Source organism: Grammomys surdaster, unplaced genomic scaffold (genome assembly GCF_004785775.1).
Source record: "Grammomys surdaster isolate TR1022 unplaced genomic scaffold, NIH_TR_1.0 125793, whole genome shotgun sequence".
NCBI classification, from domain to species: domain Eukaryota; kingdom Metazoa; phylum Chordata; class Mammalia; order Rodentia; family Muridae; genus Grammomys; species Grammomys surdaster.
The window spans coordinates 772206-789478 of NW_021620624.1; the positions used below are offsets into that span (position 1 = coordinate 772206).

The 17273-nt window shown below is 44.3% G+C and overlaps 1 protein-coding gene across 5 annotated transcripts in view; it reads right to left on the reverse strand.

Annotated features, from left to right (window-relative positions):
• The window catches only part of Slc26a5 (solute carrier family 26 member 5), a 38300-nt gene that overhangs the window by 14346 nt on the left and 6681 nt on the right, over positions 1 to 17273 (reverse strand). For 4 of the 5 annotated variants that reach the window (XR_003714125.1, XR_003714124.1, XM_028789160.1 and 1 more), the window contains exons 3-8: positions 16615 to 16725; positions 13970 to 14136; positions 13271 to 13435; positions 10180 to 10332; positions 7462 to 7544; positions 165 to 312 (exon numbers count right to left, since the gene is read on the reverse strand). Coding sequence is in view for 3 of the 5 variants with exons in the window: in XM_028789160.1 (XP_028644993.1) it covers positions 165 to 312; positions 7462 to 7544; positions 10180 to 10332; positions 13271 to 13435; positions 13970 to 14136; positions 16615 to 16725 (827 nt within the window). In the remaining 2 variants the exon portion in view is untranslated. The remainder of the gene's footprint in view (positions 1 to 164; positions 313 to 7461; positions 7545 to 10179; positions 10333 to 13270; positions 13436 to 13969; positions 14137 to 16614; positions 16726 to 17273) is intronic. The other variant, XM_028789161.1, reaches the window with a different exon arrangement.

Below are 17273 nucleotides of genomic sequence, written 5' to 3' on the forward strand. Positions count from 1 at the left end.
GGGAGAGAATGGGAGAGGAATACACTGCGGTATCAAATACATGCTTCAGATATATCCAGCATCAGTGTAAAGGCTTTTCTACCAAGCTAGCCCCCTTTCTGTCTGAAGCAGAGCTTGGTGCTCGAACCCCCGTGAAACATCCATGGGAAAGAGATCATTTTTACCTGATTGCCATCAACCTGGTAGCCATGCTTATTTGCCAAGGTTTTGGCCATGGAGATCGTCACAGAAAATCCAACGATGGCTATGGCAATGGCGTCCACATACACCAGGTGGAACAGGCTGGTGTCTGGGTTGGCGGGAGGGAGTAGCCTGAAAAGCCAAGGTGACTTTAACTCGAGCACTGTGACCACTAGGGGGTGAGCAAGCACACAGAGGGGATCAGAGCAGGGAGAGTGTTTTATCTGCTCATGAAATGACCCTGTTGATTCTTAAGTGGCAACAAGAAGGGCCCTCCTGCTGCCCAATCTCTTCCTGGTCCAGGCTGCAGGGCAGCTTTCTGTGGGAGGAGTCATCTCTATAGATTGGGTGTCCAGTTATTTATAGCAGAGTAACCTTCTGCCTGATGACAGGTGTAGGTAAGACTCCAAACTAGGAAGAGAGAGTTGGTGGAGCACTCAGATACAGAGACACCTGAACCTGGTTTGGGGTAGGGAGTGTTTTGGACAAGTGCTGCTTCAGGGGAGAATTTCTGCCTTGGTAACATACTCGAGTCTTCCTCTGCTCTCTCTGTGTCATTCATTGTCCCTTCATCTGAGCTCTAACACAGAAAAGATATTCCTTCTCCTCAGGTCTCGAATGGGAACTGGAGGACAACCCCAAAGTGTGGCTTCTGAAACCGTGCAAAGGGGAGCCCAGCATTTTTCAATATTGTGGTTTGGAACACCTATCCTAAAGTACCATGGTAGGGAGTCCCCTCGGTGTTATAAGTAGCAGTGGGTATTCCGAGATGCATCTTGCTTAGTTCAAGGTGTTGGGTTAAATAACTGTAACACTCACCTAACTGCTAGGTAAGCCAATTATCATGCACTTGTGTGGGAAGTCCTCTGAGCTGGCTGCTAGCTTATTTAACTATTTCTCATGATCTGTGAATGAGGCATTGTCAGACCCAGACTTTAGTTAAACAACTGTGTGAGCCCAATCAGTTCTTCCATTAAGAACACAAAACCATGGATAACTTGTCTTTTTCACACCAATGTTTTCACACTGTGTCATAGTACAAGTTCAAACCCTGGCGTAAGGAAAGGAGAAAAGGAAGGGAAGGGAAATAGGCCTTATTGCTAAGCATGCATAAGTAAGTTAGCTTCAGACCCAGCCACCCGCCATTCCTCTCACGCTTGCAGGTATAACTACTTCTCCATCTAGATGTGGCTTTCTACTGACTCTCGGCTGGCCTTCAGATCTGCTGTTATGGCTTGTATATGCCATGCCTCCCACAGGCCATCTTCTGAATAGTCATTGCCATTTGTGGCACCAGTTTGAAAGCTCTGGTGCCTTTAAAGGTGAGGCCTGGTGTCTCAGGGTTCCATTGCTGTGAAGAGACACCATGACCAAGGCAACTCTTACACAGGACACCATTTAATTGGGGCTGGCTTACAGGTTCAGAGATTTATCACTATCACCATGGGACATGGTGGCATGCAGGCAGGCATGGTGTTGGAGAAGTACTTGAGAGTTCTGTCTACATCTGGATCCATAGGCAGCAGAATGAGACTGTGATCTACACTGGATGTAGCTAGAGCATAGGAGGCCTCAAAGCCTGTCCCCACGGTGACTTCCTCCAACAAGACCACACCCACTCCAACAAGGCCACACCTCCTAGTAGTTCCACTCCTTAAGGGACAAGCATTCATACACATGAGTATATGGGGACTGTACCTATACCACATCTGGCCAGCAGAAGCAGGTCAGCAGGGATAGGCCTTTGAAAAGCTCTCTCTACCCCTGGTTCTGGCCTCGGCTTCCCTGCTTCTTGGTCCATTGTGAGAAGTCACTGTCTCAGCTCTTGTTGCTGTAGATGGAACCTCTCTGCCATGCCTGTCCCAATATAATGGAAGTGAGAGGGACAAAACAGTTTTCCCCTTCCTTATGTTGTATCTGCCAGGTAACCTGATCACAGTTACAAAGCATGCAAGAGCCAGGCATGGTGGCTCATGCCTTTGATCCTATCATGGGCCAAGCAGAGGCAAGCAGATCTCTTTCAGATCAACACCAGCCTAGTCTACAAAGTAAATCCAGGACAGCCAGGGCTTGTTACACAGAGAAACCTTGTCATAAAACACCAAAAACCAAAAGCCAAACCAACCAACCAACCCACCAACCAACCAAACAACAAAGTACAGAAGAAACGGATGTCACCATGACAGACCTGACCCTGTGCTACTTGGGTCCTTAGAACTGACTTTGGGGAGGAATATGGAAGAGTTTGAAGCTTGGCCTTGATAAATCCTAGAAGGCTAACAAGAGCTTCCTGGTTGGTTCTGCTGGGAGTTTGCAAGTCCAAAATCTGGATAGAAATGCGAGCATGAAGGGAGAGCTCATGAGGCTTCAGATGGGAAGAAGATCTCTAAAGAGAATTGGGCTAGAGGTGCTTTGGGTTACATTTGGCCAAGAATCGGGATATTTGGGTCCATGTCATGCAACTATGAATGAGGCTGAATGCGAAGGTAATGGGTTAATTGACATAAGGGGGGGGGAGAAGCTTCAAAACACTGGAACATTTCAGCTGAGGCAAAGTTATTACTTACTGCTTTTAGCCAGTTACTGAGAATTTAGATAAACACACAAGCAGATTGGCCAGGGAAGGACAGAGAGTGCCTTTAGAGCAGCTACAGATAAAGCAGGTGCAGATGATGTGGTTACAATGGTAAAGACAATTCTGCAGTTAAAGAGAAAAAGGCCAGGGGACCTAGGGATGGAAAAAAAGGAAAGCCAGACCCCTCTCCCTGAAGGCTCCGGGGCATTAGAATGCAAATTTGAAACTTCCTTTTCAAAAGAGAAAGATGAAAGGGGTGCCTTCATTTCAGTGAGGCTACCTAGGAAAAGCTGTGCAGGCACTGCCCAGGCTACTTGTGGCCGTGCTCCAGGCAGCCCGGGTATTTCTTAAGGTGGGCAGCACAACTTGGTGTTATGTACGTGGTGCTGGTTTTTGCAGACACCCAGAACGCAGTAGTTTCAGGTCATTGCAGCTTCCACCAAAGTTCTAGATGGGAAAACTTGTGACAACAAGTAATGTGCAGTCGGGTCAGTTTCCCTGCCTCTAAACTGATCATGCAAGAAGCTGTGAGGGTTTGACTTTGCAATGTCCTCCCACCCCCACCCCCGTAGCTCGTTTTGAACCCTCAGCCCATAGCTTCTGGCATTTCTTCGAAGGCCACCATGTGCTTTTAGGAGATAGGGCCTGGAGAGAGGAAGAGGCAGGGAAAGGACCTTGAAGGTCATCTGCACCCCTTGGTTCTCTCCTGTGCTCTGGCTTAGCTTGCTGCCACCTGTGGAGTCAATGGGTGCTCCCACTGCTCCTCCACCCTACTTTACCTGCATCGATGACCTAAACTCTGAGTCAACGTGATCCTGAGCTGCTTTCTTTCTGTTTCCTTTCCTATTTTTTTTCTGTTAGGTGTTTTGGTCATAGTGATCCAAAAATGTAGCGATAACACACTTGACCAACAGAATAGAGGAAGTGATGTCACTTGAGGCCTTATAAGGCTTGGGGGGGGGGTGTTCCTCTGCTTTTCTTCCCTGAGGAATAATGTAAAAGAGATTTGGCTGTTCAGCTGGAGAAGCCATGAGGAAAGATGCCAGCCAGCTAGCTGTTGGGGCTGGCTCCTGACTCACTGCATAGGCTAGGCTAGCCCCACACTTCCCTTTTACCACAACCTCTCAAGTGCTGGCGTGCAGGTGCACTCTACCACATTTGGACACCTCCCTGGCTCTTCATAAGTTTCAGGACACACAGAGCACCCAAGCTTCAGAAGGTAAAACTGCTCTTCTTTTTAAAGCTTAACTCCCACCCATGGAAGGAGTTGCTGTGCATCCTGGTACAGGGCCATAGGGGAGGACAGGCGTCAGGGGGAGTCACCGACATGAATGTTGACCGATCAGTGTCTGTTTGATTGTTTCTTTAAAGGAGAAATTTAACTGTAAGGCTTTCTTGTTTAATTAAATTATTTGTAACTAGTAACTGAATAGGATTATCTGCTGGATCCAATCAAAGATGAATGTTTATCACAGAACTCAAGGTTTGAGAGTCCATATGAGGTAATGGAAAGAACACAGGAGAGGCATCAGAGAACCTGGCTCTGGAGCCAGGCTGCGACGCAGCAGCGAGCCACTGAGGCGTCTCTAGGACTCTCAAATGTCAGCTTCCCTGGAATCCCCCTGAAAGCAGAGCCCGCCTTCTCCCTCCCCTGTCTTCTCAGCTTTCTACCTCACTGCTCCCTGTTGCTGATTGGTTGTTGTGTCCACAGAGCTCTCAGCAGGTAAGGACAATGTTTTGTCTGTGTGTTTGTAACTGCCATGTCCCTGGCACATGGTAGGCATTAAGTAATCAGTTGTCAAATAAATGAGGATAAGTGAGCTTTCACAAAAAAACCCGAGGCGGTGACGTATTGTCAATAGGCTTACTACAAGTCTCAAATGGAATGGTGGATATAAAAGTATTCTTACAAGTTCTCGGTCTAGCCGGGCGGTGGTGGCACACGCCTTTAATCCCAGCACTTGGGAGGCAGAGGCAGGCGGATTTCTGAGTTCGAGGCCAGCCTGGTCTACAGAGTGAGTTCCAGGATAGCCAGGGCTACATAGAGAAACCCTGTCTTGAAAAACCAAAAAAAAAAAAAAAGTTCTCAGTCTAAATTGAAAACCAAGTAATTACTTTATTATCCTTTTATCCTGAGTCATTATAAAAAAAAAAAAACATGCTCATGAAACCCACTCTGTTTTGATGTCCATAATTAGAAGCGTTGCCTAAAGTCCTGGCTCAGTGGAGGTCTGTCTGTGAAATGCTTTGCCTCTCTGCCTTCCTGGAGACTCCTGGTTGGACACAGCATGATGGAACATGACAGCCTAAGGATACACAGCTAAACAAGGAGACATAGCTAAAAAGCCCAGGCTAGAATTCAGGTCTTTTTGTTCTAAACCCCTGTGTCACACAAGAAGAGATTTTAAACAATGGTTTTCTTTAAGACAAGAAAAACCTTACTCCCTGCTGTTGGTAGGATTGAAAAATCTGGCAGCTTTTCTAGAAAATAGTATGGAGAACCTTAAAAACAACTCAAAATACCATCCAGTGTCTCAGTTACTTTTTCTGTTGTGTTCCTGTGATAAGATAGTCTAATAAAAAACAACTTAAGGAAGGGTTTATTTTGTTGTAGCTCAGGTATAGTCCACTATGATGGGGCATTCAAGACAGCAGGAAATTGAGGTAGTTAGTCCCATTGCTGGTGCAGTCATGAGGCAAAGATGATGAGTCATGTCTGTAGCCCACTTTCCACTTTGTATACAGTCCAGGATTGCAGCAAAGGGGATGGTGCCTCCCACGGTGGGCAGGTCTTCCTACCTCAATCTAATCAAGAAAATCCCCATGCCCAAAGGCCCGTCTCCCAGATGATTCTAGATTCCATCCTGTTGATAATTGAGATTAATCATCAAATTGGGTAATCCCAAGAGAACTACTGAAAGATTGATCTACAAGTCTGTGCCCTGGGTAGAGCTATTCACAATAGCTAAGCAGTGGATACAAATGATTATCCACTGAAGAGTGAATAGAGAAACACAGTATAGGGGATACACACAGTGGAATATCATTTAAGCCTTTGAAAAGGGAAGAACAGAAGTGGCCACCTCCTGTCACCAGGCAGAGCTTCCAGTGGTGGGAGTGGGACACCAACTCACCAATAAAACCTTCGATCCAAAATTTGTCCTGCTTGTAAGGTATGCAGGAATAAAAATGGAGAAGAGATTGAGGGATTGGCCAACCAATGACTGGCCCAACTTGAGATCCACCCCATGAGAGAGAGAGAGCCAACCCCTGACACTATTAATGATACTCTGCTATGCTTGCAGACAGGCGCCCAGCATGACTGTCTCCTGAGAGGCAGATGCAGAGACCACAGCCAAACATTAGGCAGAACTCAGGGAGTCTTATGGAAGAATCAGGGAAAAGATTGAAGGAGCTGGAGGAGTCAACGACCACACAAGAAGACTTACAAAGTCAACTATAACCTGGGCCCATGGGGGCTCACAGAGGTTGCTCTACCAACCAAAGAGCATAAAAGGCTGGACCTAGGTTCTCTACAGGTGTATAGCAGATGTGCAGCTTGGTCTTCATGTGGTCCCCTAACAGTTGGATCAGGGGCTGTCTCTGACTCTGTTGCCTGCCACTGGATCCCTTTCCTGTAACTGGATTGCCTGGCCGGGCCTCAGTGGGAAAGGGTGTGCCTAGTCCTGCTGCAACCTGATACGCCAGAGCAGGTTGGTACCCATGGTAGACCTTGTCTTCTCAGAGGAGGAGGGGAGGGGATAGTGGGGGAGGGGCTTGTAAGAGTGGGACTGGGAGATGGAGGCTGTGATAGGGATGTAAAGTGAGTAAATACATTAATGAAAAAAGAAAAGAAAAAGGAAGAACATGCTGTCCCGTGTCCCATTATGGATAAACCTTGAGGGCACTAAGCCAACTGAAATAAGCCAATCCCCCAAAACACGAAAACTGTATGATCATTGATTAAAAAAAGATATTTAGAACAGTCAAATTCATGGAACAAAAAACTGACTTGCAGTTACCAGGGTCTATGAGACGGAGAACAAAGGTGTGGGTGTCTAATAACTAAAGAGCTCAGATCTGCAAGATGAACGTGCACAGACATCTGTTTTACACTGTGAATACGGTCAATGCTATGAACTGTGTATTTACAGGAGGTTAGTGGGGCTGGATAGATGGCTCAGGGGTTGAGAGTGCTTGATGACCCTGCAAAGGTTAGGAGTTTGGTTCTCAGCACCCATATTAAGTGTCTCACAATCTCTTACAACACTAACTCCAGAGAACCCAAAACCCTCTTCTGGCCTCCATAGATACCTGAACATGTATACACACACACACACACACACAATCTTTTTAAAAATGGTTAAAAATAAATATTTAATTTTTTTCTGCTGCTATTCCATATCCCACCCCCACCAGACAGGGTCTCACGATGTAGCCCTGGCTGTCCTGGAACCTGCTATGTAAACCTAGATGGCCTTGAACTCACAGAGATCCGCCTGTCTCTGCCTCCTGAGTGTTGTGATTAAAGGTCTGTGTTATTTCTTCCAGCTGCCTCAAGTTTTAACTAACATGCACACACATGCACACACACACGCACACACTCAAGCCTATAAAATCTCCAGCTGTCTGATATATGTAGAAAGGATGATTTTTTCATGCAATATTAGAGTCGTTCTCTCACTTCTCTTCAGCTGTTTTCTTACCCCAGAGGAAGTGTTCCAACGACATCCACGCTGTAGGACTCATGCAAGTTAAACCCTGCAGAAATGCCAGTCCCCATCACCACCTAGGACAGACACAAAACCAAGCACAGCTTAGAGCCAAATGCGAACACACAACAAAAGCTCAAGGAATTGGTCAAACAGGAAATCTGTTCTCACTTCTCAGTGTTACGAGGGGGATCTTCAGCTGCTAGTTAACTTCTCTTGATGACTTTGCCCCACAAAGGGCCCTAGAGCTCAAGGCCAGAATCCATTTCTTTTATTTACACTCTGTTCCCAGTTGAGGCAATTGATTAGTTGACAGCAGCTGGAGGAGGCCATCACTAGTACTGGCCTTGGGTTTGGGGCCATACTATCTGTGAGGTGAGGTTGATAATATCACCTGTCATCATGAAACCCACATTTGCTTTAGAATCCTTCTACTACTGTCCCTGCCTCCAGGACAGCAGTGTGGGCATGGCCAGAAGCCTCCCAGAGTGGCACATAGCTGTTTTCTTCAGGTTCAGAGTACACACATAGTATGTCACTTAGAGTGGTGTTCGTGAGGCCAAGCTGCATGGTCAGAATCTAGATTTATGTGAATTACAAAGCACAACCTTCAAGCAGACAAATATGGCAGAAGGTGTGATAGCTACTTGCTTTAGCCTCGGTAACTATAGCTTCTATAACTTTTGGGATAGGCTATCCAGAAGAGAAAGAGGGAGGGCTCCAGGGATAGGCAGCTCCTCCAGGGATGGCCTCCATATAACTCCTGGTAAGGTCTAGTTGCTGTCTGTCAGACACAGCAAACTCAGAGGAACTGGTCAGTATCTTTGGCTCCCTCCAGTGAAATGACTCTGTATTGGTGGGGCAGTTATAGCTGTCAACTTGAATGGAATCTGTTGTATATCTTAAACTGGAGGGACACCTAGAATATTTAAAGTCACAGAACAAATACAATTTGAGTCTCGCTTTTATGCTGGTACTAACTCATTACTAAACCATCATTTTCCTATTGACATGAAGAGATGTAGCACAGAATGCAAGACTCAAAACAAATTTTTAATAAAAAGTAAACGGCATGCTTAAAAAGAACCATGAAGACCCTGTCTTCAAATGTTCCAGAATGTTTTATTTTCTATTTTCCTGTGGAATGCATAGGTAAGAACTTGATATGGACAATTTTGGGGAGTCACTTTTTTCATTCTAGCATGTGGGTCTTGGGGATAGAACTCAAGATGTCAGGCCATCTCAACCCCTAGGAAAGAGGTTTAAAATGCTCCATGAAGGTATTATTGAAAGACCGCAATTTCAATGATCGTTGTGGAGAACCGCTCCACGGGAAAACCAAAAGGGATCTTTAAGAGGAATCTGGGCAGTGGGCAGAACTGGTACCCAGTGTAGGAAAAACCATGTGTATCGTTTACGTCCTCAGCGAGCTTCACTGCCCTTTGCCTGGCAAAGCTTCCCCACACCTCTTGGTGTTCTAAGTAGAAGCTGGACTTCTGCACCCGATCCCAGCCACGGAAGAGGTTCTGAAATTGTTAGGTCTCTTTTGCCTTTTCAGTTTCTAAGAAAGGTCCAGAACGTGGCTCAGGGCAGACACATTCCTAGCACAGAAAGCCCCAGTGAGAGTCCAAGCACAGAATAAAAGAAAAAAAAAAGATATTGGTTGTGAGCCATATTAGAAAGTTGGTTTTGCAGCCAGAGCTTTTCTGCTTCTAAATTTGTATCAAATATATGTTACTTGTGTTGCTCTTTTCTTTCTTTTAAGAAAACAAATTCTCCCTATGTATCCCAGGCTAGCCTTGAAATCATGATCCTCCTGAGTCAGCTCCCCAAGTGCTGGGTTTATAGGCATGTACAGGTTGACACCTGTTATTTTTTTTAAAAAATTTGTGGGTTCCAAACTTCAACTCAGGAATCCACTGAGCAAGCCACTGAGGATTTTAAAGGCTGCAGAGAAACAGCTGTGCAGACTCCTAGTTGGAGGCAGCTGACAGTTTGAACATCAGTTCAGACCACGTTCCTTCTGCTAATGTTACATTTCACACAACCTGGGTGCTCTACGGTTGCTCTCCGTGAAGAGGAGTACAAGAATAGTGTTCACTCTGACTCCATGGCTGCGGCTGTGCAAGGCTCACGCCATGCACACATCCATGAATAAACCATTGCGGTCATTTAAGGACCTGGTATTGTTTATTTCAATTTATACAAACTTTTTTTTCTTTCTAAAATGGTACTAATTTTTCAGTCATGAATGTATTGTAAGATATTTGGACTTGACTTATGTGAGGCCATGAGGTATTTTCTTTCAGCTGAGAAGTACCGGAAAACAAAGAAAATTGGGGAGATTTTTGACTTTTCAAAGTGGAAGTCACTTTATTAAAGTAAGTAAAGGTATTGAAATTGTTATGGTTAAAATAATGTGTGATATTTAAAAAAATAAACAGATAATGAAAAAAAAACCCAAATTCGAACCTTTCATAGGTAACCAATGTTAAAACATGCATTTATGTATATCTACACTCAGGTTTTAAAAGTCATCTACATCTACATTTCACTGCATTTTTCTTTTGACAATTTTTTTTAGTTGGTTTGCAGAACAGGAACGAGGACCCTTCAGCTCTTTGTCTCTCCATCACTCTCTTCAGAATCCCCTATAGGATCAGGTGCGCGCGATCCCAGGGCTGAACAGGCCACCGCCTTGCACGTACTTACAGCAAAGAACTCTAGAGGAATGGGCGCTGGCAATTTCTCTTTAAATCTCTCATTAAACTCCTTGCCACCCAACAGCAAACCAAAAACCATCAGGCCGACGCCTAGGGAACACACGTTGAGGTTTTTAACATTCTGCAACACAGCAACTGTACTCTGTAACACAGTGAACACTGGAGGTTTACATCAAGCTCCTGGACTGCACGAATCAACACATGTGAGGTCCCCAGGCAGGAAGTCAACAGAGACAGGGGTGAGAGAAGCTGGTGGGGCTGGGAGAGAAAGGAGTGGGAACCTTATGAGTGGGAAGGTTCCAGAATGGAGGGTCATCACAGCTGTGTGGCCAAAAGAATACACCTAATCCTAGCACACTGTGTATTTAGAAATCAGGTGAACAAGGAGATATGTTTTGTTATGTACTTCTAAAATACTTATTTTTGATGAGTCTGTGTGTATGCCTGGGTGTATGTATTTGAACAAAGTGCATAGCATACGGGACCCCGTGAAGGTCAGAAGTAGCCATTGAGTCTCCCGGCACTGGAGTGATAGGCAATTGTGAGGTATTATTTGAGTGCTAGAAATCTTCTACAAGGGCAGAAAATGCTCTTAACTACCGAGGCATCTCTTCAGCCTAGCTTCTTGTTACGTACAGTTTATCACAGTAAAGAAAAAAAAATCCAAAAAATTCCAATGAGCCTCAATTTAAAAGCAATGTGAGTTGGGGTATTCAGTAAATATTTTAGAAGTAGGTAACAAGTAAAATTCAGTGGTAGAGTATATATTTGGCATGCCCCAGGCCCTGGATTCAACTCTTAGCACTAACTGAAAGGCTTTAGGGTGAAGCATTTCTCCTTATATTTTCTACAGGTTAGGAGGCATTTATCTTTACCTAATCATACAATTTTATACTCATAATTCTTTTTTTTTAAAGATTTATTTATTTATTTTATTTATGAGTACACTGTCGCTGTCTTCGGACACACCAGAATAGGGCATCCAATCTCATTATGGATGGTTGTAAGCCACCATGTGGTTGCTGGGATTTGAACTCAGGACCTCTTGAAGAGCAGTCAGTGCTCTTAACCGCTGAGCCATCTCTCCAGCCCTATACTCATAATTCTTATCCAACAACATTATAGGTTTATTGTCGTTTTGTCTGAGACAGGTGCTCACTATGGAGTTCACAGTGATCGTGAACTTGATCCTCTAGAGTGGCAGGGTAGGCACGCTCCACCATCCAAGGCTTATGGTGGTTTTAATATGTTAATATCTGAATAGAGCTCATATAAAATTCAGAAAAAAAGAGCCCTGGGGCTGACTTGTGAGCATCACAAAAGAAGTAGGGTAAACATTGCAGAATACTTCAGAGGTAAAAACACAGCAAAGGTTTAGAAGTCCGACTTAGAAACTGTCACGAGAAGATGATAGTGACGCCAGGCAGGGTTTGGAGCCGGGTAATGATGTTTAGAAAGAAGTCCAGGAGAGGAAGAGAAGAAAGTCACTTAGTTATATCTTAGGGCTGTGGTCTGGATACCCCAAATATAATCATTTCCTCTGATACCCAACAAAGCAGAGAGGCCAGCATACCTGGGCTGCACAGCCTAGGGCTCCTGTAAGTGCAGCCTGCACGTTCTCTGGGACAAGTCATTTTGAGAAGTCTCAGAGTATGAGATATTTCCAACTATCACAAGAAATTAATAACTTATGGGATATCTTTACAGTTTGATTCCAGTATTATCAACTGAGGATTCAAATTGAAATGTCACCACCTCAAAATGACTGTCCCAGAATCCCAGTCTACAGGTGTCTGTTTGTTCCCCTTCTTATAGTACTCAACATACTTGTAATGAACTGAACGTTTGTGCGACTCATGGGTCACCACAACTATTTTCCCATTGGACTGCCAGCTCCAACAGGGTCAAGGCTGTGTCTGCTCGGTTCATCATCAGGCCTAGAGAAGGGCCTGCCATATAAAGGCCTGCAGAGGCTCCAGCTGAGGATCTGAAAATGTCCTTTGTAGTATTCAACTGGCTATAGTTGCTTCAGTGGCCATTTAGAGATGCATTTTTTTCTTGGATTCTAAACATACAGGTTTTGTAGTAGTAGTAGCAGCAGCAGCAGCAGCAGTAGTAGTAGTAGCTGTTTTGTTTTTAGATGCTCTCTCTCCCCACCTCCTCTCTGTCTGTGTGTGTGTTCATGTTTGTGTGTGCCCAATGAAGCCACAAGAGAATGTTGGATCTCCTGGAGCTGGAGATACAGGCAGTTATGCTTCCTGATGTGGGTGGGTGCTAGGTATTGAACCCTGGTGCTCTGCAACAGTAGCAAGTACTCATAAAAGCTGAGACATCTCTCCATTCCCCATTCAGGAGTTAGAGAACTATATTGTTAATGATTTTTAGCTATATTACATTGTGTGAAAAAAAGTTGAATTTTAAGAATTTGTTATCAACTTTGTATAATCAGCTTTCTATTTTTACTATGCACTTGCAAACCATTTTGTTTTCTCTGTAGTTTATAGTCTATACATGATTTATTAATCTAATTACTTAAGTTAGTTAAACCATTTACAGCCTTACTTATTTTTGCCTGCTTGAATAAACAGCCTTTAAAAGAGATGTACTTTCCAATTATGTCTTTTATTTGCTTCTTTTTTGAGGCGATCTCACTATGTAGCTAAGGCTGACCAGGAAGTCACTATGTAGACCAGGCTTGCTTCAAACTCACAGAAATCTGCCTGCTTCTGCTTTCCAAGTGCTGAGATTAAAGGCATACAGCACCACACCCAGCTTATTATATCTATAAGTTATTTATTCGAACCCACTTCCCCCAAAAGAACATAATTTACTCTTAAAAGCTGTCTATCTCTGTACCTAATTAGAGTGACTGGTGCAACCACTGATAGGAACCTAAGAACAAATTCCTTCTGAATCAGTTAGAATCATATAGCTACAATGTGGAGGTCAGGTTTGACCAGAGTTGCAGTGGTCTTCCCAGAAAGCCTTAGAATAACTAAGTCTTCTCTTTTGAAGCCTTGAAGGTGAAAGATACATAGAAGCAGACAGGGGGTGGGGAGCCAGTACCATCGCTTACTTACATACACCACTGAAAAGATCCCACTGTACCGCTTTGTTTTGACCCCAAACAGGTATTTTAACATGGAGGTGAACACGTGTACAGCGGCTGCAGTGGTAAAGCCTCGCACCAATGGCTCCGTGAGATATATGGCCACAAATCCAAACCTACAGACACCTAGGCAAAACTAGGTTTTTAAAAAATGACAGAGAAACAAACAAATGGCACGAAGAGTTAGGAAATGACAACCAACAGAACACGAGTGCATTTTTCTCTAGGTCAATTCCTAATCCTGTAGGCTTGTGCCTGTGGCAGCTAACAGATCACTGGTTATAAAGAACATGATGCTAAATCTGTAATGGCCTGTGTCCCTCAAACCTTGCCCGTGCTTCTACCCTGCTGGAAGGGTCTCACTCTTGCATACCATGCTTCATACACATGCCGTTGCCTCCAAGCCTCCAAGCTTGAGATGGCCTCGTCCTCAGACTACCACCCACTCCTTCAAACTTGTTTTGCTTTCAGAACACTCAAGAGAAACTCACTAGGCTTTCTTAGTAGTAGCTAAGGCATCCAGTGAGCAGGTATTTCAAGCATCTCGAATCCCCAGGTCTGGAGTTTTGCTGTCTGCCTCTGCCCACACATAATGAGACCAGCCAAGAGAATTCAATAGGCATTTCATAGATGAACACACAGAGTTCATCTCCCCACAATGGAGTCTCACCTGAATGATTCCTGAAAGTAAGGTAACAGACATGGCCACTTTCACTCTCAATGCATCTCTGGCTTCTGTCCCGTTGGTTGCATTTACTCCTCCTGGGATGACAATATCATCTGGTACTAACCGGACAGCCACACCTCCAATCATCAAGCTAATAACAGCAAAAGGACCTGAAACAGAGACGCAGGCGTGAGCTCTGTTTAGAAGCTCAAGGAATGAAGCCACTAGCTCCGATGTGGTCATCAGGAATGATCTCTGCTCAGGGGGCCTATAACTTAACTTTAACCAGAAGAAGGAAGCAGCAGGGTACCCTGAGTGACTTCTGAGATCTGCATGCTCTCAGATAAGCACCAGAGAAAACAGGAATGAGAGGCATGCAGGCTTGTCTTTTCAACAGAAGGGATGTATATATCTGTTTCCCACCCAGAAGGCTGGGAGTGGATGTTGTTAATAGCCTGGTAATGTGTACTATCTGTAGGGCTGGGCCACATCTGAATCCTCCTTAAATATTACACTTACCCAGAAGTCTAGACTTTTATCTTGAACTTTGCTTCTTAGTCAATAGTTAGAGGAGATGTCACATGTACTGTGTAGCCTAGTGACCTCTATGCTATCTATATGACTGAGAACATACCAGATGCTAGGCACTTAAGCTGTAGAACTCATCTTCATGGTAGAGGTCACATGTACTTTGCAAAAGAGTTTTGATGTAGCCATATTTTAATCTTTATTGTACATGTGGAGTGGTTAATTACTTAACAATTGTTACCAAATTGTACTGTACTTAAATATATCTAAAATAAACTTCCTAGTGTTAGACTCTAGAAATCTGAACCAGTTTTGGTAACTAAGTCATGCCAAACCGGATTTCCTTCTTGCCTCATGTGGACCATTTCTCTGTCGGCTGTCTGTAGCATTTGCAGGGAGCCCCACAGTGATGCTGCAGGGTTTGGAATGGCTCAGTAGGTAATGTGTCTGCACTGCCAGTTTGAGGACCTGAGTTAGGATCTATAGTAGCCACATGGAATCTCGCTTGAACCCTAGTGCTGGGGGAGGGGATGGTAAAGATGAACGGATCCTTACAGCTCACTTGTCAACTACTCCAGTAAGTCAGTATACACTGGGTTCAGTGAAGGACTTTGCCTCAAGATATAAGGCAGAGAGACAACTGACATTCACCTCTGGACACATGTATGTATATTTCTGCACATGTGCACACATACACACACACACACACACACACACACACACACACACTACACCAATATGAGAGAAAGAAGTAAGCCATTTTGCCTCATAGCTCATGTGCATCAGTCACAGGACTACTTAGGGGACTCAGGTCTTTCCTTCTAGTGGGTCACAGGGATTGAACTCAGGTCATCAGTCACAGAGACAGATGTAGGAATAATCTCTTGAGCACTGAATGGAGCATCAGCTGTCAATAAAAAGCTGATGGCCTGTTAGCAAAAGGCAGGAAGTTGAAAGTAGGAGTTCTAGTAGAGAGATTGGAACTCTGGGAGATAATAAGAGGAGAAAGATTCCCCCTCCCCACTTTGGAGAAAGTTGGATGCATGAAACTGAGGAGAAGTAACCAGTCATGTGGCAGACGTAGAATCATTTAAACAGGTTATATAAGTTACAGGCTAGTTAGGGAACAAGCCCAAGCTTATGGCCTAAATATTGAACATAAATACTCCTCTGAGTCATTATTTAGGAACTGGGATGAGGGTGGAACAGCCCACGGCTCCTTTACCAGCTGAACCATCTTACCAGCTCACCATGTGTGAGAAAGCTCTAGCAAGGCCATGTGGACCACATGGACAAGAGATGAAGGGGAGGAGAGGGAGAAGAAAGGGAGGAGTTAGGAGAGAGAAGGAGTTGCCAGGGTAAGTCCTTCTGAAATGCTGACCTCTTGGGTCTAGAAGAGACAGTAAAATGACTGTTTTCATGAATACTATTTACATAAAAATTTTAAATTTATATTTTAAAAAGTGATATTCAATATAAGCTTCTAAAGTTGGGTGGCATTTGTTTCCAAGCAATAGATATTTGAAATACTGTATGAGTTTGTTTGCTGCTGGTAGCCTCATAAAGATCTGATACTATAATTAAATTCACGTGCATCTGTTTCTAAATGCACTGCAGAGAGGACATGTGGAACTCGAAGCTTAGACTCTGATGAAGATGCACGTACACTCAACGTGATTAGAAACCCTGAGTATCACTATTAAAACAAACAAGAAGGAAAGCAGACACAAGCCAAGTGTGTTATAAAATAAAGCATTAATTTCATTTTACAGATTTCAGCTATCGCTTTTATACAAGAAAATTGCCCATTTAATCAACCCAAGGTTATAAGAATGCTATTAATTTTTGAAATCTTAGAGAAGTGAGAGGGGGAATAAGAAGAGGAGGAAGAAGAGGGAACATACACGTGCTTTTTCTTTGCTGGAGAATGAACCCAGTCTGGGCAAGTGCTCCACTACCGACACACCGCCTCAGCAGAGTGCAGAAGCATTTTTGAAACAATGACACAAGAACAATGAAAGGGTACACAGTCAGAAAAGGCTTACTAAGCAATGATAACAAGCATATCGCAAAGCTTGGAAGAAGAGTTTTAGGCTAGGCTATCCAATATATGTTTTTACCTATAGATATGTGTCTGGAGGTTCCGAAGAAACAGTACATGATAACGGGATAAAACGAAGAGTACAGGCCAAACACCGGAGGCACAGCTGCCAGCATCGCGAAGGCTAAGCCTGCAGGATCAGAGAGCAGAGATGCGGTCATGGTGAGTAAACAGGGTGCATTCCTTTTTACCCCTTGGTTTCTGATGAATGGGTGGTACCCACCTTAATGTAAGTATATGTGTCTGGCCTGCCTTCCCTTCTGTCTCAACCCCACGAACAATCTGGTGTCAGCATAGTCCTGGCTGCAGCAGTATGTTGGCTAACACTGATTATAAATTTGTCAGGATCTAGACTCACTGAAGAGAAACCTCTGGGCTAGCCTTCGAGGGATTAATCATCTGATGATGTTAGTTGAGGTGGGAAAACCATTCTAAAGGTGGGTTATACCATTCCCCAGGGTTAAGTCCTGGACTGATTTAAAAGAGAGCCAGCTGAGCAGCAGTGTTCATCTCTCTCTGCTTCCTAACTGCAGATGGAATGTGACATCTTCCTCACATGCTGTCCCCACTGTCAATGCTCACATGTCATGTGGGACTGCATAAGGGTATCTTGGTTCTTGGCTGGGCATGGGTCTGGAACCCCGAGACTCCAAGGGAGAAACGGCAGGTGTTCAGCCA